Source organism: Cyrtonyx montezumae, unplaced genomic scaffold, assembly GCF_038088225.1.
Source record: "Cyrtonyx montezumae isolate F1298 unplaced genomic scaffold, pur_monq_1.0 scaffold_4, whole genome shotgun sequence".
In the NCBI taxonomy this organism is placed as follows: Eukaryota; Metazoa; Chordata; class Aves; order Galliformes; family Odontophoridae; genus Cyrtonyx; species Cyrtonyx montezumae.
Window position 1 is genome coordinate 25,520,008 of NW_027072045.1, and position 23,750 is coordinate 25,543,757.

The window sequence follows — 23,750 nt, forward strand, 5'->3', positions numbered from 1 at the left end:
GGATGAGAACATCAGAACTGGAAAATTCATACTGCTCTTCTCCCTCAAGTCTCAAACAATATTTACGTATTCCAACAACCAAAGAACAAGGAACTGTCAACTCTGACCTTCAGAGATCATCCCAGAAAGCAATCCCCTTTGACTGCTTGCTCAGAATAGCAATTTTGCCTGCCCAGAATAGCAGACAGAAGCTGTACAAAGCTTCTTGTGTCAAAGGAGGGCCACACCTTTTACATGGATGAAACAAATCCTTTTAATTTTTGCAGAAACTTCCCTTCTATGTCAGCAGAAGGCCAGGTCTCAAAAACCTCAATGAGAAACAGACTCTGATCTGCTCACTTTCCTCCTTGACAAAAGAGACTTTTTTTTTTTTCCCCAAGCACTTAAAGTCCCAGACACTGGAATCAGGGTCTGACAGCTGTTAATTAATTTAGACTCCCACCTCACGGACACACTAGAGCTCTGGTCAGTAGCAGTATCACTCCTGAATTTTCCACACATGAGGAAAAAAACAGATGCTACTAGGAGGATATCAGTCACTCCAAGCAATTGCTACATTTCCAAAGATGACCTCTCATCCCCTTATATCAAAAAACAACCTAAACATAATCTTTCTATAGGCTTTTAAGAGTTTCTGCCTGCAGCTTTCCATGCAGATTGGTCGCACCATTTGTCCAGCTACAACTGAAGATAAAACACCATTCAGAGACACCAAATTCCTGAAGTGCTTCCTTCAAGCCCAAATCCATGAACATGAAGGAGAAGAACATGTTTTACACAAAGGATTGGAACTACATTACAAGCAGTTTTGCTTTCACAGTGGTGAACGGCGCTGCCCTAAAGTTTACCAGCCATATGAGGGACACTTCTATGTGGTGTCCACCTGTAAAAAAAAAAAAGACAGACAAATAACTGTCTATTTAAAAGAGATTTTACAACATTGGTTGCCTTCACATTTGCAAGCCATTTCAGGTCCTAGGCTAGAAAGCACTCACAAAAGCTAGAAATAATATTAGTTTAGATCATATTTTCTGCATTTTTCTCCTCTCGTTCTTAATTTTGAAGGACAACTGCAATTGCAGTTCATCCGTTTAGTCTTATCCTAAAGTCATTATTTGTTATGATGCTGTTCCTGCCTTCAGCTACAAAGAAAATGACTATCCCTACCCCCTCACAGGCAGGATTAACAGCCACAGAAAATGAGTTATGGCTAGTCTAACTGACAGGAGCTCAGAAGCAAATTTGTTTTCAGAAGTCCACCTAAAGCTCAGGATAGAATTCTGCAAAGAGTCTTCTTAACACTTCTTCACGAAGAGGAAAGAAAATACAGTGTGTTTTTCTTCATCACCAGCCTGCATGCTCAAGACAAATGCTGAGACCTACGTGCACCCAAAGTAGCATGTGAATTACATCACATGAAGTAAATAGTGCAACATCTATACAGAGCTTCTGCACTTGTTCCTAGTATTTTTAATGTAAAGAGTGTGTTAAAACTGTTGTCAGAATGGGTGAATGATTTCATTTATAGATGGAATAGTAATTTTCCTTATGTCTTCATTAGTCTCCAACAAAGCCAGCTAAACAGAGGAAGACAGGCTAGCATGCAGTAAGGCTGTTTACAAATGTATTAACACACAAATAGGTAGCAACTGGCTTTTTTTTTTCTATCCATAATTTCACCTTTTTGAACAGGATCGGTGTTGGATAGAGCTGCACGGGCTTATTTCTGTTGAATTTAGCTTAGAAGATTCATAGATCCTGGCCTGACTGTTCTTATGCCCTTCATCAATAGATTGATGAGTATGCTCATCCACTTTGCTCCAAACTAAGATGTTAGCCAGGTAGCTTGTGACTGCTACCTGCTTTTGCCCACCAGACACCAGTGAAGAAATAGAGCCCCTGAATGGACACAGGACATGTAGGATAAAGATACGGGCTAGATCTAGATGCTGATACCACTGCTCCTTGCTCATACAGATTGACACTGCACAACAATGATCTCCAAGCAGCTTTCCAAAGTGGTAATATTTCAGCTTAGAGATCAGCTGGCAAACACTGATTTGAGACTCTTTATACTGCGTAGACCACGAGTTGAGAAGACGCTGTAAAATTCTAGACTATTTGACTAAAATCACAGACAGCTTAAGAGTATATGATAAATATGTGGCATCTGTGTTCTGAAAATATTTTGAAGGGATCTTTTTTTTGAAATTTTTATAGTGTGAGAACGTATTCATCTATCTGCAACCGCAGCACAAAAATAACAGGACTCCGCATTCAAAGCGATCAAGAACTGAAAGCTTGATAAATATGAAAATATAAATATAAATAAAAAGTAAAAGAACATATGAGCCAAATAATAGCCTTTAAGAAATCTGTGTCTTATCAAGACAAGATTCCAGAGCACACAGTGAGTGTACTTCATGTCCTACACGAGTGCACATACTGCAAGTCACTGGGAATATTCTGCATGTTAAACACACATGGCTAAAGATCCCTACGTGCACTTCTGTCACTACAAAGAGCTCCACACATGATCCAGCTCACACACACAAAAAAGAATTTTCTGCACAGATCCAGACTGAAGGATGAGTGCTTCTTGTGTCATTGTTTTCCTGTTCTTTGTGACATCTCTCCGTTTATCTGGACGATGCACTCTTAACTTGCTTTGTGCACAGAAACTTAAAGATTTAAAGATTAAAAAAAAAATCTGGAAAGTCTTCAGATGTTTATCAGAATACTTCCGAGCATGAAGTGAACTCAAAGTTAGGATAGATGCTCTGCTAAATTAGGCCATATATTACCTTTATATATTAAAAAAAGTAGATGGAAATATTGCCTTACATTCATTTTAATACAATCATGTAATTTGAGGCTTATAGAGCCATGCATAAAGCATTTGTTTTTTCCACCTATAACAAAACTGATCCATTAGCTCTGACAATATTTTTAGTAGGTATTTTGTTACAAAAGCATTAAGACACATTATGAATCATTCTGGCATTATGAGAGTTAACAGAATACTACGTATTTTTCAGCATTATTAATATTTAGTGTCGCTCAGTAAATTAAAAAATCAAGTTTAACTAAGGTTAAAAATATCTGATGACATAGTACATAGATGATTGTAAATGTATATTAATGAAGCTTTACACAATTGACTGGATATCTTTTCGTTAATCACTCACAAAACCATGCCAAACATATATCAAAGACTTCAGCTCTTTTTTCATGCAATCTTCCGACATTTCATTATTATGGTTACCTGATTAATGGATGCAATAATATATGTGGCATGACATGATACGTTCACATTAAATTTTAATCAAATATTACTAAATTCAGAAAACATTAAGTAAATCATGACAGATGAGGCAATATTGCAGTTCTGTCATATTGATGGTTATAGAAACTCACTATGAAGAGTTACAGATTAAGGAGAAGTAAATCTTATGAGGAAATAGAAGTATTTCAAGTTTAACTAGTTGGTTCTTTTAAAATTGCCTTCCAGCCACAGCCTGAATATGAGATCCATCAAAAGTATTCCAATGTCTTTAACTGATATGAATGTTTTGTTTTCTTCTGCTGCAAGTCGTCTTGTTCTTTCAAAGACACACACTCTGCAGAAAGACCCTTCGCAAAAGATGATGGCCTAAGTAGTAAAAAATAGCATTATTCTTCACTGTAGTTGGGAAAATTGTATCCCTATTTATGTAAAACATTGCTGTGATCTAAGAGGCAGTGTCTGACACATGGAACACAGTTGGCCTGCTCAATTTTACCCAAATGATGCTGTTACTGCTTTGCAGAGCATGTACAGGGAGATAAATGGTGGGTTACTGCTCTTATGTGCAAATACAAAATGGTCTCATCCTGGGAAACAAGAGAAAGTGCCTCTAGTGCTACAGGCAATAGCTTTCTTCTCAGCTTTAAGCCAGTAAAGAATCTGTTCATTTGAAAGTCTGGAACCCATAGCTAGCAACATTTCTGTATTGTATTTTTAACTGGCAGCAAGGAAACAAAATTCGGAAAACAGCTTTTTACTGCTGTGTTTCAAAACTGAAAAGCTCTTAAGTGTACTTATCTACTTAAACTTCCTATCCCACTGAAAAGATAGATGGGATTTGCTTTTGTTGTCTTTTGTCAGACTTGGATGCTCTCTCTCTCTAAACACTTTAACTGAAGAATTAACTTACAATTTCAAGACATTCTTTTTTTTTTAATGAACATATTTATCCAGAGAATCATTTATCACTATGTTATGAGACTTAGATGACACTTCAGTACCTTACAGAACAAAACCTGAAGTGCTCTTGACATATGATCATCTTCTTGAAAAAAGCTGATATCAAGATGTCAAATACCACTGGATCCTGTGATGAGCACATGAAGTACTATGTAAGTCCTGCATCACTGTTTAATTTATTACACTAGAAAATGTAGCGAATTGCTCTGGCAAAATGAGCTTTCCAAAGTCTGTTTCTGCATGTCCTGATTTCCCTTTCAATAATTCTTCCTGTCTTGAAAGATTATAAGGGGTGTAAAACTGTCGTACCTGTGTGCCAGCGGGGGAACTCTCAGTACATACACTACAAAAAATACTGAGCAATTTTGCAACTACATCCTGATTATTAAGAGCAATAAATAATTAACATGTGTAGTTGGAACTTTTTTTTTGGACTACTTGTCTTTTGTTAAAATTCATTCCACATGAAATATTTTAAGGGAAAGCATATCAATAATAAATGGAGAGAAAGAAGGAAATGAGAATGCTAAAGTGGAGATCACCAAGCAGGATTCATTGGGAAGATGATCTGATAATCCACCTCAGTATAGCTCAGCTGAGCTATTGGCAAAGTTTACAGTGGTTAGAGTTATGGTGCAAAGATTTCCATTAAACACCTTGTTGTTGTAAAAAGGGAGTTTGGGATTTTTTAAATGTGACTAGCTCATAGAACATAATGGAATCAGTTATGAGAATAACTAAAGGAAATCACTATGTTATCTTTTTTCACAGCCAGATAAGTTTTGTACAGTTAAAAGATTAAATAGCACAAAAATTCTGTGTGTGTAAGACCTAATAAAAATGGAAGAATACATCCAAACCCACAGCTCTCACCGCAGGCAAACTCCCACTGGTGTTGGCACCTCATACGATACAGAGAAGAGTGCAGACACTTCAAACAAAATTGCCTGGAAAGGTTTAATTCACTCTCACTTGATTAATTGAATGAGTACATTTTAAGTCAGGTTTGCAGCTCTTGCTTTTCTCAGGAATTGAAACATACCAGAAAAAGAAAAAAAGGTAACTCAAGGTCCTTGGTAAAGTTTAGATCAGATCATGATGCTATGGCTCTGGCCTCCAAAAAAACAAAAACAAAAACAAAAAAAACCAAAACCCAAACAAACAAAGAAAACCTGCTGGCCTCCTCTAGAATCCACTGTTAACATCAAGATCCATCCTTTAAATATCCCCCATGGCCTTATAGTCTATGGGGTTGTGTCAAATACCAGACCTCTCATGAGAAAATCAGCTTGAATTGGGCCTCTTCCTTTGTATTTCAGTCGGGGAGAGGAAAAACAAACCAAACCAGAAACATTCTGAGAACTCAAGATAGGCACTGCTCATAGGAAAGGATCTCAAAAAATATCCTTTAACGAAGTAAAGCAGCTAAACAAACCTACTTATGTCCAACATTTTCACTCTCAGAAGCCTGAGCTGAAGAGTGTTTTGTTTTTAAGGAGAGGGACAGCCGAGAGAAGCATTATCCAGCTGTCTGTAGCAGCATTTAGGAAGGCAGTAACAGAAGCAAAGGGGCAGCTGGCTCTTTCAAAGATGGAACTGCAGATCTGAGGTGGGGAAATAGGGGCAGGCCTGTGTGTTGTAGGTGAGAGGAGATTTGTGGCAAAGATGGGAAAGCAATGAAAGGGAGGGTGGTGGCTTTACATCAGATCTGTAGGAGGGGATACGCATTATGAAATGTTAGGAAGTGAGCCTGAGGCAATAGAGCATGAGCAAAACACATGGACATCCTCACACCCCTGTGCTTGAATTCCTATCACCACTTTCAAACACCCCAAGTATGACACATTTTTGCTGTCAGTTGAGACAAAAGAAAGACTTGGTGTATCAACTCTCATCATTACACATTCACAAACAACCAAAAATAGTTAAGTTACTGCTCAGCTGAACGCTGAGAGATTACAAACACAGAATTTTCCTGGTATCTTGCACCTGAACGAAGCAGTGTAAAGGTATACTACTTAGCCTTTCACCATTCCCACCAGATCCTTTACCTAAATTAGTTATACTGAGCAAAGAAATCACACTATAAATATAATTAGTTACTTGGAACCTGATCTAAAGCCTAATGAAATCAGTAGAAAGCTTACAGAGAGAGTGAGCTATAAAGAAAATATTAGTTTGATTGCTGTGGGCAAAACTACTTTCAGATCTAAGCGGAGGATTTAGCTATTTTATTCTGCAAGCAATGAGAAAATATCTTCTTGATTCTAAAACTAAAATAAGACACTAATTAATTCTAGAGCACCACAGTCATATACTTTACTTCTTAGCATGCAGGAATTCAATAGTTTCTTTTTTAAACAGTAACGTTTTAAAAAAGCATTTAATTTAAATGGTTGTGGTTCCTCTTTTCAGTAAACACATGTGAAGGCATACGTTGTATTTAAATATAATAAATACAGCTAAAATCATGCATCTGGGTCAATCCTCTGCATGTAATCAGGATTATGAAAATTCAGTTTTTCTTTTCTCATCTTTTTCAATAAGTGGCCTATGTACATACGACTGGAAATTTATTCAGACACGGTCTTGGTTGTGTTCTTGCTCTTTAGCTCACCAGTTCATTATTCCCTGTAAATCTGACTAGATGTCTAACTCTTATCAGCTGCTCTGGCAGCAAAGGAAAGCACCAAATCATGTTCGCTGTTTCCTAAGCTGTGCAAAGGTACTCTGGAAAATAAAAATTCTCATGGCAAGGCACCTTAGTTGAAAGCTTTCTGTCTATTTTAATGGCTTACTCTTTCGTGGTGTTTCTGTTGTTGCTTGTTTTTTGTTCTGACTGCTGACCACATGTAATTATAAGAGAAAAAGTCATGGAAGATCTTAAAAGCCAAAATCCATATAGACAAAAAAGGAGAAAGGGGCCAGGAAAGGGATTTCATTTAGTTTACGCCTTCTCCAAAATTTCATTCTCTGAGAGATCACCCAGCTCTCTGAAAGAGGTTCCTTCAGCCTCGGTTGTCAAAGCCCTCCTGCATGCACAGCCCCTCTGAGGCATTCCCCAGAGGGGAGCTGAAGGGCCACGGCACATCTAGGTGGAGACCCTGAATCTGGTTATTCTGAAAAATCTGACGAATGGAAGTAGGTCCATTAGTCCCAACAGTTCTGTACATGCGTGGTGGGAAATAAATTGTCAGAGATATAGGGGAATCCCTTTTGTTTCTAAAGTGCTTCTTCAAAGGAACAGACTTCCCCAGCTCTCTTTGAGGAAGGCACTGTGTGGGAGGCTCCGCAGGCCCTCCTACAATGCCGTGACTGAGAAGCCTGTCTTTAACTGGAGCTTAACTGAAAATGCACAGTCCAGATAAAATGCAAAGGCACAAAGAGTAAATAAAGAAGTAGTCAATGCTAAGAGAAGTGTGGGCTGAGGAATTCTGCCTCCTAAGGAGGTGACAGTCAAATGAAGCTGGCTCATCATGTGTGTCAAAAGCAGCATCAGACAGGTAAATAGCAATTCTACACTTCCCTCCTACTCTAAAATTCCACCCTTAAAACACAGGGTATTTTAGGAAGCTTCCTGCTGACAGGCACATCCTGCCCAGAATTACATTTTAATAGTTCTTCTTTTAGACAACATTTAATTTACACTTATGCAGTCAACATGATATTCCCATGCAGTCCCTAGGGAGGAACAAAACATGCAAAACACAGAAAAGATGGTAATGAAAAGGAATAATAATCTTGTTTTCACTGATGAGTTTAGAGATAATGGAGTAAGCTATTTACTGTGGTTCTGTTTCCTCTGGAGGACAATTTCATCTCTTTTAGAACTCTACAGATACTATTAAGTAAGATACACTGAAGCCACTTTCAGCCCAGGACAGAGACAACTAAGAATGAATGTACAATGTCCAACATGCCAGGATTTTGGATAAAATTCTATAAATTGTCCCAAGATTGTCCTTTGAGCAAGGGAAAACTACCATTCAAACCTAGTTCTCATTTTTACTAATTCAATAATCTATTTAACATTGCAAATAATATGAGCTTATTTTTGAGGCATTACTCGTCCTCCACAGCAGCTTCAGGAATTGGCAACACAATGCTACTTGAAGGATTTTGCCATAGTCAAAAAGCACTAGCTATTCATCAGGAAACAAACAACAAATCACACTCAACCCTGATTACCTTGACTATGGCTCTAAAGTGAACTGTGCATTACTAGCAGCTTTTAAACCACAAGATTAAAAAAAATAAACTTGTCAAGGTCTTTTTATTCACCTTCAGTTGTTTGGTTTTTGTGTTTTTTTTAATCTTGGATCAGCTCAGCAACGCGGCTACTAAACCTTTATTTTGTTGGTAACATTTTCCCCACTACCTTAGCTTCCTTTCCACAAGTGGTAAACCAGCCTGGTGTCTTACTCCTTTTTGCAATGACAATAAGGTTCCTTGAAACGGACACTGACTGCCTCTCAAACCCAGGAAATCAAAATGTCTTCCCTGTGCCACTAGCAGGAGTCATGGAAAACATTTCTCAGAACTAGAATGTTTTATTTCTAAGAAAGCATTTGACCTAATGATCTACTGTGGCAAATTGGTGTGATTTATGGAGAAGTGATGAGCATGGTAAAAAACAGACACGCAGCTTCTAGCAGTGAGTCAAACTTTCTACGCAAAATTCAAAAATACACACAACCAGATCAGCAACAGTTTAATGACAAACAAAAAAAATCCACAGTGTAGTCAGCAAAGATAAGAAAAACAGCTCGTAGAGTGGCGAAAAATAAGTTTGACATTATGCAACTTAACTGCTGGTGTATATAAAATCTCATCCTACATATTGTTTAGTAGTATCATCAAAATTTGCCACTGGATTAATGCAGCATGGAAAAGAATGAACAACAAGCTAAGATTTTGAGGAAGAACTTATTCACCTTGCTGGTGACAGAGCACTGGAAAGGTCTACTCAGAGAGTTTGTAAAATCTTGCTGGAAACATTAAGAACCCACGTGGATGCTTTCCTGTGTGACTTACTGCAAGGAACCTGCTTTAGCAGGGGATGGATGAGTTGACCTCCAGAGGTCCTTTCCAGCCACTACAATTCTCTAACTCTTGAAGATCTCAGAGCAACAAGAAAATCAGCAAAACTGTGTTAACTCAGTAAAACTTCACTAACAAGAAGTTGTGTGCTTAGGTGTAAATATTTTTAGCAGAGTTGTTCCTACTGTAGCACTACTGGCAAGATGGAAAAAAGGGCCAAGCAGCACGAGGATCAGGGTTAGAGAAGGGCTTGTCATTACGAACAGGAACAGTAAACAAATGGGGTGGTCACCACGGGATTTGCACTGCTACAGGTTAAACAATATATCTTCCTGAGTGTGTATGTACTCGCAGATCTGTATGAGTATGTGAGCTAACACGAAGATGGGAACCACAAGCATTTAATAATTAAAATGTATCCTTTTGTTTGTCCTAGTGAGCTCAGCAAAGCACCAAGTAGCTTCTTTTCTCCATCCTGGCTGACCTACCTCTTCAATGGTTGATACAGGACAACTTCACCTATCTACTACTCAACCAGCAGGCTCCAGATCAAAACCACCCTGCACAACGTGGGATCTGCCTTGGTGATATATAATTAAACCAAGCAATAGATAAATTACTGCAAATGAGAACAGGAACGAGTAAAGTAGCTTACAGAAGTAGTGTGCCTGATGTTGTTTGACCACATGAGCTGAACGAAATCTCCGCTTACCACTGCTGTGTTGCAGGCATGGCCGAGAGCTACTGCACATCAGGCATGTCGGCTCCCTCAGGGACCACAGGCGCCCACCATATCTCAGGATCACATCTACAGAGGGAGCAAAGGGAAACCTGGGCTTTTGCTCGCTGCTAACTAGATTTTAACTGCTCGCTTGCGAGGTGTCTCACCTTTCCCTTTTGCTTCCCCTCACCGCTCCCTCATTCTGTTACACCTGCCCTATAGAGGACAGCGGCGCGCCCCTCACACCGAGCCCCAACGCGCGCGCCCTCGGGCGGGAAGGAAGACACGGCGCTCGAGCCGCGCTCCAAGCTGACATTCCGCGGGCCTTGTCTCGCGAGACTCGGTCTCTCGCGAGACGTCGCAGCGCCGTGGCGGAAGCCACTGCCGTGTTTACAAGCCGCCGAGGCGGAGCCGGGGGAGGAGCGGCGCCGGCAGCCGGGCCGGGCCGGGGCACCGGGAGCGGCGAGCAGGCCGCTTCTGCGCCCATGTGCCCGCAGCCCCCGCCGTCCATGGAAGTGATGGAGGGGCCCCTCAACCTGGTGAGCGCGCGGCCGCGGGGCGGGGAGGGGGCGATCCCGTCAGCGCGTCCCGAGCTGGGAGGTGACCCCCGCCCGTACCGCGGGGAGCGGAGCGCCCTTCCTGCCGCCCGCGGCACCTGTTCCGTGCCGTGCCAGGGTGCCGGAGCAGGTAGGAGACCGCCCCAGGGCAGTGCCGTGCGGAGCGGGGGTCGGCCTGCTGAGAACTGAGGGGGGAAGGTAAGGCGCTACCCGGCGGGAGCTTTAGGTGACACAGGCCCCACCTGTGCCGGCTTAAAGAGTTGAGGGTCGACGCGGTCCAGCTCCTGACTAGATTGTTTCTTCTCCCCACAAGGTGAAGTGCTTTAACGTCTTGAAAGCAATAACAGTTCTGCTAAAAATAGGTTACCGAAGTGCTTTAACTACAGTGCATGAAAGCTGCAGCTCTGCAGAAGCTAATCAGGTTTTAAACAGCCTGAACTAGGAGGCTGCTGTCACACAGATAAGATCCAGGGCGAAGACCTGTTAATTCTCCAATTAAAAATCCGGCAAGTTGCATATTGACTGTACCTTAGATGCAGCGATGTGCTGAGTGGTTTTGAAGCTTACCTTTGGCCCAGCAGTACAGCTGTACTGCCTTCAGGTGTGAGATGCCGAAATGATCAACACAGCCCTTGCCAGACCTGTGTCAGTTGGGTTGTTCCAATCAACGCCCCAGCCTGCTGCCAGCCCTGTTGGGTATGAATTCAGACAAACTTGTAGGATACTGATGGAGAAGGAAAGCTTATTGCTGTTCGCAGACGTTCTAGAAACTTTTTATAAGTAGATTCAGTGTAAGGAGAAACTAACTGAATGTTCTTTAGTAAATGACTGTAAGTTGCAACTTCCTGGCAGCACAGATGTCACTGGTTAGCAGTGTTTCTTCTTACTGAGGCCATGCCCTGAGGATCGTGAGTGACAGCAGTATGACCAAAGCTTGGCTTCAACCCTAACAGATGATCTTTTGAGTACAACAGTAGACTGCAGTTACCACACCTGTCTAGTACCAGGCTAAAAATAAGATCAAGATACTTCTACATAACGGATGATACAGGAAAAAGTTGCTTTATATAGTCCTATGCAGGAAGTAAGCAAGTTGCCAGCACTTACGCTCCTACTCCATTGCAGGGAGTGTCCCAAAACACACTCACTTTTCCTGAAACTGCTTTGCTATGGATGACCTTATGTAGAAAAATACGGTCTTCTCAGGCTGTATCATGTAACTTAAGTTTTTCCAAGTTCTATTAACTGTTGCACTATGCAGAAGAATTTCAGATTTGCAGCATTCAGGGAAGGTGCCAGTCCTCCAATAAAAGAGTGTTCATTCAAGTGATTGATGCTGTCCCTGATCATGCACTTTTCTTCTCATGAAAATATTATGTAAATCTAGGTCACATGGATCAGAAAACCACAACTTTTACCAAAGTTCCCATTAGGAAGGCAGTAGGGAGGAAAAGCAACAACAACCATTAAGCTACTAAGTGATGTTGTGTACACTCATAGTTAGGTTAATTTATCTGGTATCAATAACTCATTTTAAGTACAAGATATCTTCCTTCTTTCAGTGTCCTGTTGATTGCTAACTTTAATGAACTGACTTTTTCTGTAGTTAAGGGTTTTCATTAGAACTTGGTGTAGTTCTTGCATGTTGCTCACTTGGTACTTGAAATCTTGTTAATCTTAGTTGCTTGAAAGCATAGACACTGTCCTAATTTTTGTGGGGAGGTGAACTGAAAAGAAATCCTTAATAGTTATGCACTATCCTAATGTCTCCACTGCACTTAAATTTTACACTGGTGGCTTTCAGATGTATATTTTATCATTTGCTTAGCCTTCCTAATTACAAGTGGCATGCCATACCTTGTATTCTGCTGACTTCAATTACATTAGATTGCTATCCACTGAAATCTTAAGATGAAATATTGGGATAAAAGTAGCTGGCCTTAAACAAGGCCTTAAACTAACAAAGATTGCTTTTTCTTAAGTTCAACTATTTTTTGGTTTCCATCATACTCTGATTTATATGAGTAGCTCTTGACAAATAGCAATTTGCTTGTTTCAAGACCTAAGATGTGTGATGTTTGTTTGTTTTCCAGTTTAATGGAGTTTATTAATAGATGACCCTTCAGGTCTAATGACTTCAATGAGAAAGGCATCTACCTTTTTAGAGTTTGGCCTTTAGTTAATAGAAATATATATGCTTTTTTTTTTTTTTAACTTATGTTTTGCCATTGTTGCGTGCTTAGTAGATAATTATTCCAAGTCTAAACCCATCTTTCCTTCTTTAACCTTTCTAGAGCTTGTGCTACGGTACAAACTAGCGATATGATTTTTCCACCTAGCTGTCCTCAAGGTATCCATTGATACTTGATTTAGGAATAAGAAACAACTTTTTCAAAATTCATTATCACCATCCAAGCTGCTGGAGCTTTGAGGAAGCTCTGATAAGTCATTTGCCTCTTCCTCTTACCTTCTTCCTTCCCTCTCTGTCTCCTGCCGCCTTCCCACTTGTAAAATGGGCTGCATGCTTTGCAGACAAGAAACATCATTGTACCACGAAAGAATAGGTTAAAGACCTGGTCCTTATTACTTTGATAATAAAAGAAACTAGATCTTCAGGTCTGCAAATATACTATTTGGGGTATGCCACAGATCTTAGAACTGCTATGAACTAAGAACTGTTCCTGCACCAACAGGCAGCCCCATAGTGATTATCTGGTCCAGCTGGACAGTTGTTCCGTATTTAAGAAGCATACAGGTCACCACAAGAAGTTGTGAAGTAAACATGTGTCAAATATACCTCAATAAGAAATTAAAAAGAAACATCGCTCAGTGAACACATTCCAGTACCCAGAACTTTGTAATACCTCTCAACTTTTCTGTAGGGTGCTTTCTAAGGAACCTCTACGTTTTATTCCTACTACATGATAATAGCATTTCATACAGCTTATAAGATAGTAGGGTGAATACCCCAAAAGAATAGTACCCACACAAAATAATGAATGTGGGTGGTGTATTTTTGTATGGCTTATCCAGATGGTATAGAGACAACCAGTAAATAAGGAAAGGCTCACCTGCCACTATTAGTTGAGGCTTGACTGGAACTCCACACGGGGGGGGATCTCCAACAAGAGATCTTCCCCCAGTGGTGATCAGCCCTTAAATGGGGTCTGGGAGAGGTAGAGCCAGACTCCACCCCTTCCAGTCACACAGGTACATTGCCTTCACCTGTGCTCCTGCAGCTGACTCAGTGCTCACCTCAGGTGATCAATCAGTGGCTCAAACCATGATTGAACAGTTCCCATACAAAGATATAATTCCAATTCTGATGAATACTATTTTCTATGTATTTCTTGAAGGAAAGTGTGAAGAGCTGTTTTGATGAAAACTAGAAGACACGGGCTGGCATCTGGAATAAAATTAAGACAACAAAGCATATACTGCAAGAACTATATGTAATGAACATTTTTAAATGCTAATGCTGTAAGACATGGGTAGCAGTTATTCCAGTGCAAGCCAGTCAACAGTCTACCTTAACAGCTGGTTTATGAGTGGAGCACATTATTCACACGAGGGGAAAACAACAATCCAAGTGCACTAGAGCAGGATGAAAAAGAGAACATATCTATGAAAGATTACTAGAGACCAAAGCATTTCAACCACACAGGCCAGCACATTTGAGATGCAGTGGTACCCTGCACCTCTGTTGTTTTGGTTGGAGAAGATAGCTAGATGTTGATGTACCAGATTACCACCAAGTCCTGTTCATGCTTTCCCCAGTTTTTATTTTCTAAATAAAGTACAATTTGAAAGCTGTTACACTTGCTCTTCCAATCTAAAATGGAGGGGAAAAAAAAAAGGCAGTTCCATTCTGAACTCAGACTAGAGAAAACAAGCTTTTAGGTAATACCAAGGGCAAGAATCTCATATAGGAATGCCTAGTGAAGTCTATTTTTACTATAGTAATAACACTGTCTTTCCCTTTAACAACATAATATATAAGGGAGTATTCTTCTCAGCTAAGAGAAAAAATTAAGGTATGAACTACAGAGGCAGCAGCCTAGCTGAAAAAAGTGACTGAAGGTACTGAGGTGATGCATAGGCCGTCCGGCTGAGCGGCCTCTTTACCAATAATCTCCTTGGAAACCTTGATAATGTTTTATCCAGTCAAATAATTACTACTGAAAGTACAATACAGCAAATTACAGTAGCTTCTAGTCAAGAACATAAGTAACTAAGCTATAGGGCATTTGCAGAAGCATTATTTCCTCACTGGTTCTGCCCCTTCCTGTTGTGTCACACTGACATTACTGACTGGTACGTGCGTATTGTTGAGCCACACGGTTCAGCTCTGAGGAAGATACCTAGTAGAGTTTGAAAGACCAGAATGAAACAGTCTCATGGAAGCCCAGTGAAGCAGCATACTGAAGCCTTTCTGCACCACTTTTTTGAAATCATTGCCCCAGCATCATTGCCTGTACTCCACAGCCAATACGGGCAGCCCATTCCAGTGCTAAACCACTCTCATCTCACAGGAAAGAAGTTCTTCCTCTTATCACTGAGGAGCTTCCTGTGTTTCAGTTTCTCCCTTGCTCTATTGCTGCACATGGCTGAAAAGAGCCTTGCATCAACTTGGCTCTTGCACTTTAGATATTTATAAACAGTGATGAGATCCCCCTCAGCCTGCTCTTTTGCAGACTGAAGAGTCTCAGGTCTCTCAGCCTTTCCTCGTATGGGAGCATTTAGGCATATAAGTGTTTAGCTTATAACCTCCACTTGCTGTGACCTGCGTAGTACCAGCTACAGAACTATGTACGAGGAGACAAAAAGCACAAAAACTATAGGTATATGAAATGGGTTTGAAATCCAGCTTGAAGTATTTAAACCATTTAACATAGACAAAAAGGAAGAGCGTGAGATTAACTTTAGTATGCATTAGGTAAAGAAGATAGCACAACCTAATGAGTTTGCGGGGCATCAGAGAAAAGATCTGCTGCTATGCCTGCATGGGGTTTTGCAGACTCCACCTAGGCTGAGCATCATGAATGTGAGCTCATTTCATGCCAGGACTCTTAATTACATTTGCCTGGTGAGGAAGGTTTTACTTTAGATTTGGAAGAGGTTGGGAACACACGTGTAGTCAATTAAAGCTATTCAGTGAATTAACGTCGGTTGACAAAATGACAATAACTTGCTTGCCTGCCCATGTATTTAAATTCTAATACTATTGCTTTAAATAGAGTTGAACTTCAGCATCTTTACAGGTCAACGAGAAGTGACTGAAGAGTCTGTCAATATTGCAAATACTTATTTTGCTCCATAGTCGCACTAACCTGTAATTTAAAGTTGAGTCATTGTTCTGTCAGCCTTGGTTAAGTACAGGCTTTAAAAGATAAAATTGAACTAGCACGTGGCAAGTGGTATTGGTTGAGAAGCCACAATGGATCCTACTTTTGTTTGTTTCTCCTTCAGTTGAGAACCCCAAAATACAGTCTTCAAAAGAACTGTGCCCTTAAGAAAGCAAGCCACCAAAAAGATTCCTCATCTCTAAGAAAAACTCCTTCATCTTTGCTTACAGCAGTAAGGAAGCATGGGTATTGATCCCATCTAGGAAAAAAAAAAAGAAAAAGAAAGAAAAAGGCTAGTACCAGCTGTTCATAGCATAAAATAGATTATATTAGCAGCAGAAAGTCCCTTGAAATTAAAGAAGAAGGCTGCAAGTTTAAGATCTTACACAAGGCTTTGTCAAGTAAAGAGCAGAACAGAAAACACACAAGACCGTTCCAACTGCAGGAAGACTGTTGCAGATGACTGCTCTCAGGGCAGTGGATGTCTGTACTGTTTGGCTTTTTGTTTCAAGGCTGACAGAGTAGTAGTAACTGCAGTGAGGTGGCTATGTGGCTTTGTTTCACGGGGCTTAAAGTTGCATTGTTACGTACTTCATATGGGAAAGAAAAAGTTAAGGAATAAGATTAGGCTCCTAAAGAAAGCTTTAAGCAAAAAAATATATAAAGAAAAAGCCTATAATACTGCACTAGAGGGGGTTTTTGGTTGACTCTGTTGCTCAAAGAGTACATACACGGTGATTTTGGTTAGTTGGGTGAAGAATCACATGGGAGCATTACTCTGAAATATCAGTACCAACCTACAAATGCAGGGATCAACCCTCAGCACCTCAACAGCTGGAAAGTGAGAAAAAGCCACCTAACTTACCTTCTGCAGCTCATCCAGCATTGCAGTAAGGCACATACTACTCCCCTAGGGACTAAATGCATTGGAGGAACTTGAGGAAGCTTTTTAGGTTGGTCATCTATCACACCTGCTCCTTCCTACATAAGTCAGTTTGCTATACCTGCCCATTTGCTTACTGGGAATTCCTGCATCTCTGGATGGAGAAGGATGACTGGTAGTAGTTGTCCATCTGCTTCCCCCCTCCAAATCCATAGCTTCTTAAGAAATTATAATTATTCTTACACAATATGCTACACATATTTTCCACGCTGCTGCCATGAGAGAAAACTGATAAACTTGCTGCAGTTGCTCATCAGCTGTTTCTGCAATCATCACAGCAGCAGTAACAAAGTCAAAGCAGTCCTGTTTGATTCTGTTAGGGACCTAACTCCAGAACTGCTGGTGTAAACACCTTTGCATAGCGTGAGATTGGATTGGGGATAGACTCAAAATAATTTCTTTTTTCACTTTATGCTATAGGACATGTTCTTCCATTGCCAGGCTTCTGTTGTTTCCACTGGGGAAGTGTGCCATCCTGCAGTGAAGTATGATGTCCTGGTATCTGTATGTTCTGATGGAACAGTGAGAAAGGCATTCTGACCTTGCAAGAATCCTGATTTTTTCTTTTTGCTAGCATTGTTTTCCTAACTGTTCATTCATGGTCCAGCCCAACTTCTTTACACTCCCTCGCACTTCACTGGGAGATGAATTTCCATTCTCTTCACTGAGAATGGAAATAATTTGATTGCTCAAACAGCTGACTGTCCTCAGATGTTCTGTTTGTGCTTAGGTGAGTTGAATAAGACCATCCCCCGATAGCCAAAAATGTATGAAAATAACCTTTGAAAACAATCTGTTTCAGATTCTAATGTGTAGAAACTGACAAATGGATCCAGTCCCCTAGCATGTTGAATTGCTTTCTTAGATCTTTTGTCTCTAGCTGTCTTGCTTTTAAGACTTGCCTATGCAGTTTGCAGAAGAAACTGTATGGGTACTAATTTATTGAATAAATTGTTTTGCAAGGATCTAGCTCAGGTGTTTTTATGTGCATGACATAGCTAATTTGTAACTGAAAGACCTGCCCTGAGTAACTGAGTTCAGTCAATTTGCACTGATACTTGCTTGTTGTTTCCCATGGGAAATAAGCTTCTCTTTTTGGCATATGTCATTTGTAGGTGTCCATACAAAAGAGCCATAAAACAGATGATTTTCCAATAGAAAAACAATTTGCTGAGATTATTTAACCTTGAGGCAGAAGTAGTAGGGACTGCTGACACACTGCTATGAGGAATGAATGAAAATGAGGAAGAGGAATATCACTAGCATTTGTTGTGGAGAATCAAGGAGGTTTTGGTGCTGGTTTGTTGTTGTTTTTGTTATAATACACACTATATTAGCATATAAAATCAGCTTTTAAAAAGCAGAATGTCTGAGTGCAGCTAAATAGCTCCTAGAGATTGCTTGAGAACAGATTTTTCCCAAAAGGATGTTTTCTGTAAAAGTCGTTGTCTTGTGTGATTTCAGAGCTGCTAAAATTCTAGTAGAAGATAGAATTGGCTGTAACACTGTAGAGGTTAAATTGATTAGATGGACAAAGGTGACAAATTCATCTGCATTTAGGAACTTTTCTTTAAAAGTGGACACGAGTATTGTGTTAGAATCACATGGCTGTCTTGTTTGGATGATCTTACCTTTGGTGCTTCTACCAAGATGTCAGGACAATTGGTTGTGATATCTTAAGGTAGGACAAATGCTGCCATTTTTATAGTGCTCTTGGAACGTGCTTCAAGGGAGTCAGTGACTTAACGTTCACCAAACATCTGAAGTAAATATAAACCATAACAATGTAGTAAAGCAGTCATGAATCTTGTGCGTTACTGACAGTCTTACTGCTTCGGTGGTCATAGCTATTCCTACAACATAATTTTTCTTGGAGAAGGAGCCATAAAATTCATATCTTGTAGTAATGACGAAAAGATTTCCTTTCATGAGTGCTGCGGTGCTGTTTGTGTAATACTCTTTCTCACTAAGCACATGCAAATACTTGCAGCAGTTGCTTGCTTTCAGCAACATCTTCAACCAACCCTCGTGGTTTACATTAGTAGCTTACAGATGCTAGTATAGACTTAACTGTTGTACAGCAAGGACGTGACTTTTATACCTTTAGCTATGGCTGTGCTGATTCCATTAATTTATGTAAGGTGGAAGCAAAAATCCCAAGGTCTTCTCCACTTTCTTGGGCATGGTACAGCAGAAACTGCCCAAGCACTTCAGTTTCCAGCTCTGTAATTGAGATATCTTACATTCTGCTGGGTAAATTGGTCCTAAACACTTTCAATATCATGTGACTTTGGTGATCTTTTTACACAACTGCAGTGAACGCCTGCCTGTGAGAAAGAAGATGAACTTCGAGAGGAGAGCTTTAAAAGGATTTTACTGTACACATGTAATGTAGTCTTTGCTACATTAACAAAGTTCAGTTAGTACCTATGTAGTACAGACTCTTGTGACAGTGCATTAAAAAAAAGAAGCTGAAGTGCAGTCCTCAGAAAGGACTGGGAGATTTGGCCTAAAAGCCTGGGAATTGGAATTAGTGCATGATTCTTAGCTGTACCGATTACTTTTAAAACATACCTGACTATCTGTTAGTTAACCTTCATTGATGTGATGCTCTTTTTAATTTTAAGGCTCACCAGCAGAGCAGAAAAGCAGACCGCTTGTTGGCAGCAGGGAAATATGAAGAAGCAATTTCTTGTCACAAAAAGGCTGCTGGTGAGTAGATACTTCTCACATTCCAATTTTCAAAATCAGTTTGTATATCCACATGTTTCATGAGAGCAATTATCTATTTATTTATAGAATATTCATCTTTATCTTCAAGTGTGAATTGTTTTTTTCAATCCAGATCATGGACCTTTTAGAAACTTTAACGTGAGCAGCCGGGGTCAGAAATTCCCAAAGTTGATGTTTTTGGGGTGGTTATCACTGTTAAGGCAGTTCTTGATTCAAGACAAAGGCAACTCTGTGTTATGTACAATCTGCAGCTGGGAACCTGCTTCAAGCTGGTTTTCCTGTGCACTTCCTTTATAATTCTCTTCTTTCATGGCTGAAGTAATATGCTCTCTGTTGATAAAGCAAATACGCAAACTTTTGTACTAGTTTATTTAATTCTCATTCCTAATGTTTAAGTCAAGACAGATAAAAACAAGTGATGAGCTCAGCTTCCCAAAACTCAAGGAGGATAGCAGAGGGTATCACAGACTTAATGCTGTGACTCACAGTTTCTTCTAAGCAAGACTTTGTTCCTCTACCTGTCTATTTAACTAGTCATGCTTAATTATTTGTGTTGCAGTCCATCAGCTGTCTGACAGCGTGGCAACCGCTTGGCAGAAGAAGAAAGAGGAGGTTCTAGATGGTGTAATGATCCATTTATAGTGACAGGGCTTGCATGTAGAAAAAAAAGGTGGCTTCACCAAACATCATCACCTAGATACCAGACATTCTTCCTTTCCATTCATAAATACTAGGAAACCCAATAAAACGAAAAGCCTGCTATTTACGAATACCGAGAGCAGCAAGGGATAGCACATCCCCTGATAGACAGACTTCTCTTTCTGGTTTTCTTTCACTTGATATGCTGAGGTGCAACCCAACGTATTGAATGTTTCTTCCTTTTCTTCAGTTGATGATTCTGTGTTAAGGTTATCTTATAACCTGAAGTTGGTTAAGAATTTCTTATGTTTTGTCATTTTGAACACTAGCAAGATATGGTTGAAGTCTAAAGAGCTGCTCTGGCACTAAACCAGCACATTTTCTGGTTTGGAGAGGAAGTTAATGAAAAAAGTGGGGGACTACAGACTGTACCCTTTCATCAAGAGTTTAACTAAAGCACGACTTAGTAACACAGGTGTATCAAGGAAGAGAGTATTTTACTTACTACATTTGTGTTAAATGGATGTTAAGAGTCCAGCTCGTGGCCTTGTTTCTTCCCTTCACAGAAAAAGTTCTTCTCTGGGAACTTTCTGGAAAGGGCTGCCATGATAGTAAGCTTTTGTCCTCTGAAAAACAAATCATCACAATCTGAGCAACCGAGTTGCCACGGCGAAGGTCTAGAGTGTATTACATGATCTTAATGGTAATTTTTTCAGACTTTTGAGAAACAACAGGTGTTTTCAGACACTGTAATTTGGTAAATACTTTGCCTTTTGACTGTTTCTTTTATGTGAGTGTTTAGAATATGGAAAGTCTGAAGCTTTTTCTTAGCTTTTGAGGAAACACAGATTTTAAAACCTTGCCCTAAACATTCATTCATTTTCTGTTCCACAGCATACCTTACAGAAGCTATGAAGCTGACCCAGTCAGAGCAGGTGAGAGCTATGTGTAGTAGATGCCAGAACTCTACGTATGTGTGTCTTACATTGTGCCATGGTGATAATATACCTGTTGTAGTCTGCATTATTTCCTGAGACCCATGACAGATACACTGGGAACTCTAGAAGTGCAGCAATGCTTGTCTTCCCTGAGAGTTTTTGCAAGTTTATGTGGAGCAGAGACAAGAGAGGCAGTAACATGCTCAGGGCTTCCCCAGCCATATTTTCTAGTCTGCAGGGTGTCTTCGAGGAGGTGATAAAACTAGTTTCATGGTTAACTTTTGCTGTGAGGCACTTAGGCTGTTTTCCTGAGACACAAGTAGCATCTCACCTACAGCGTGCCAAATGAATCTCTCCTTTTTTGGTGTTTTATCACAGATCACTTGAAGTCCCTGTGCATCTACTCAGGAGTATCAACAATCTGGCTAGTGTCTTGCAAAAAGAATACTAAACATTAACTCCTTAACAACACCAGTAGTTAAGCTAAATTTTGGGCAACGTATCTAAATCTGTTGCACTGTAAAAGCAGGGAGCACTTCTTGTTGGATTTAGGATCTGAATAACAAAGGCTCCTCCTCTCCCTGGAGCGTGCTATGATGCTGTTTATGTAAATGTTTACGTGCTTGTAACTTTACTAGAATGAACATTCAGACAGATTTAAGGATCACCAATTAAAACGCTTAATCTTGTTCTTACTCAGGCTCAGCTATCACTGGAATTACAAAGGGATAGTCACATGAAACAGTTACTGCTCATCCAGGAGAGGTGGAAAAGGGCAAAGAGAGAGGAAAAACTGAAAGCCCAACAGAATGCAGACAAGGAATTAGCTGCACATCTTCAGACTTCTTTTAAGCCACCAGCTGAAGAATCCGATGATCAAAATGTGTTGATTCCTGTGACTCAGAAATACAGCCCTTCCGCAGAGAAACATCTACAGGATATTCAGGGTGTCTTTGACAGGGACCCAGATACACTGCTGTTTCTGCTTCAGAAGAAAAATGAGCCGGTGGAAGCGTGTATCGGGAGCAAAGCTCCAAAAGATGACAAAACAATAATAGAAGAGCAGGCAACCAAAATTGCAGATTTGAAGCGGCATATAGAATTTCTGGTGGCTGAAAATGAGAGATTAAGGAGGGAGAATAAGCAGTTAAAAGCAGAAAGAGCTAGACTCCAAAAATCTCCAGTAGAGAAGGAGTTGGATGTAGATGCTGACTTTGTGGAGAAGTCAGAGTTGTGGGGTCTGCAACAACACTCAGAAACTGCTTCTTCGGCTGCATCGTGGCAGGAGTTTGCAACAACTGCTGGGAAGGCAAAGGACATTCCAATACCCAACCTTCCCCCTCTGGACATCCCATCCCCTGAACTCCCTCTGCTGGAATTCTCTGAAGATATACTGAAGGGACTGATGAATAGTTAAAAAACAGGAAAAAAGTGCTCTACGTAGTTACCTACACCAAGAAAAGGGAAAACCACCAGGACAGTGATGGCCTGAGGGCAGAAACATCTAACACAATCCTACTGTTGGAGAAAAGGCATTAAAGCAACTTTGTTACTGTGAAATACGCATCATATCTAATCTACTTCAGAAAATCTAATGGTACCATAACTGGTATGAGATGGCGAGCTCTCGTAGTCTTTCTCCCAATGTTTCAAACCAAATGACTGCCTGGAGTATGTTTCATGTAACACAATCCTTCAGGGGTTTAAAGTATACTATATGTAATAGTTATCTATATTGCCATAAATGATGGTGCAGAACCTAACTGTTACAGTTACCAGTTGGCTGCCACTTCATATTTAAAAATGCTTTCTAGCATGAATTTAAACTGTGCATTTCATTATGCATAACTTTGTTAATTCAGATACTGTGCAATTTATACACCTCCTAGATGGATTTACGTGCCACACTCTGTACTCCTGACCATGTTAACCTCAAGTCAGGGGGGACTGAAATTTCCATTCTATGAAGGAACCAACTTATTAGTTCTGTTGACAAGTTTTTGGGGGTTATCTGTTTACATAACTAATCAGGGTGCATTGAATCTAGCTATTGGTTTCTGTATAAAGTGACATTGTTAAAGAAAAAAAATCAATACCTAAGGAAAAAAAAACCCTTTTTGTTTTTGGTGATGCGTGAATGGAAGTAATTCTAGCTGGCAGTATTTGATTGAAAAAGAAATTGTTTACAGCTTAACCTAATTCAAAAAGGATATGAAAATAAAAACCGAGGTGTTTTGACACCAGACGTGTTGAATCTGTGCAGATGTTGGGGGGTATAAAAATCCAATTTATGCTAATGGTCTTAGTACACAATGTGCACCTGGACTTCTGCGTTCATCGTCAGCAAATACTGGAAAGCTGGGATGAACTCAGAGTGCCGTGCTGCTATGTAATGTCACTTGGCTAACAGCTTGCTTCTAATGCTGGCAGAGGGGAGACCTCAGAGGGAGCAGTACTGTGCATCTGCACAGAGCCAGGCTGCTGGGAGCAGAATGGACAGTGCTGCCAGAGCTGCACACAGCGTGTGGGAGCTGCTGTCTGAGGTGGGACTGGCTGCCTGGCACTGGTTCTGCCCTGGGCCCAGGCTT

At 40.3% G+C, this 23,750-nt stretch overlaps 1 protein-coding gene across 2 annotated transcripts; it reads left to right on the plus strand.

Moving 5' to 3' along the window:
- Positions 1–10,427: 10,427 nt before the first annotated feature.
- NRBF2 (nuclear receptor binding factor 2) lies at positions 10,428–23,405 on the plus strand. Of its 2 annotated transcripts, none has more exons than XM_065746033.1 (4): positions 10,428–10,546; positions 19,480–19,564; positions 21,119–21,159; positions 21,863–23,405. In XM_065746033.1, exons 1-4 carry the CDS (start codon positions 10,493–10,495, stop codon positions 22,577–22,579), a joined length of 897 nt encoding a protein of 298 aa, XP_065602105.1. In that variant the 5' UTR covers positions 10,428–10,492; the 3' UTR covers positions 22,580–23,405. The 2 variants fall into 2 exon arrangements, with proteins under 2 accessions (XP_065602105.1, XP_065602106.1); XM_065746034.1 differs by lacking the exon at positions 10,428–10,546 and adding an exon at positions 16,788–16,862.
- The last annotated feature ends 345 nt before the right edge of the window (positions 23,406–23,750 follow it).

Excerpts from the sequence above, each read along its gene's own strand:
- NRBF2 (XM_065746033.1), top strand. The coding sequence starts at position 10,493 with ATGTGCCCGCAGCCCCCGCCGTCCATGGAAGTGATGGAGGGGCCCCTC. Across the intron at positions 19,565-21,118 it reads TTGTCACAAAAAGGCTGCTG|CATACCTTACAGAAGCTATG; the intron begins GTGAGTAGATAC and ends TCTGTTCCACAG. Across the intron at positions 21,160-21,862 it reads AGCTGACCCAGTCAGAGCAG|GCTCAGCTATCACTGGAATT; the intron begins GTGAGAGCTATG and ends GTTCTTACTCAG.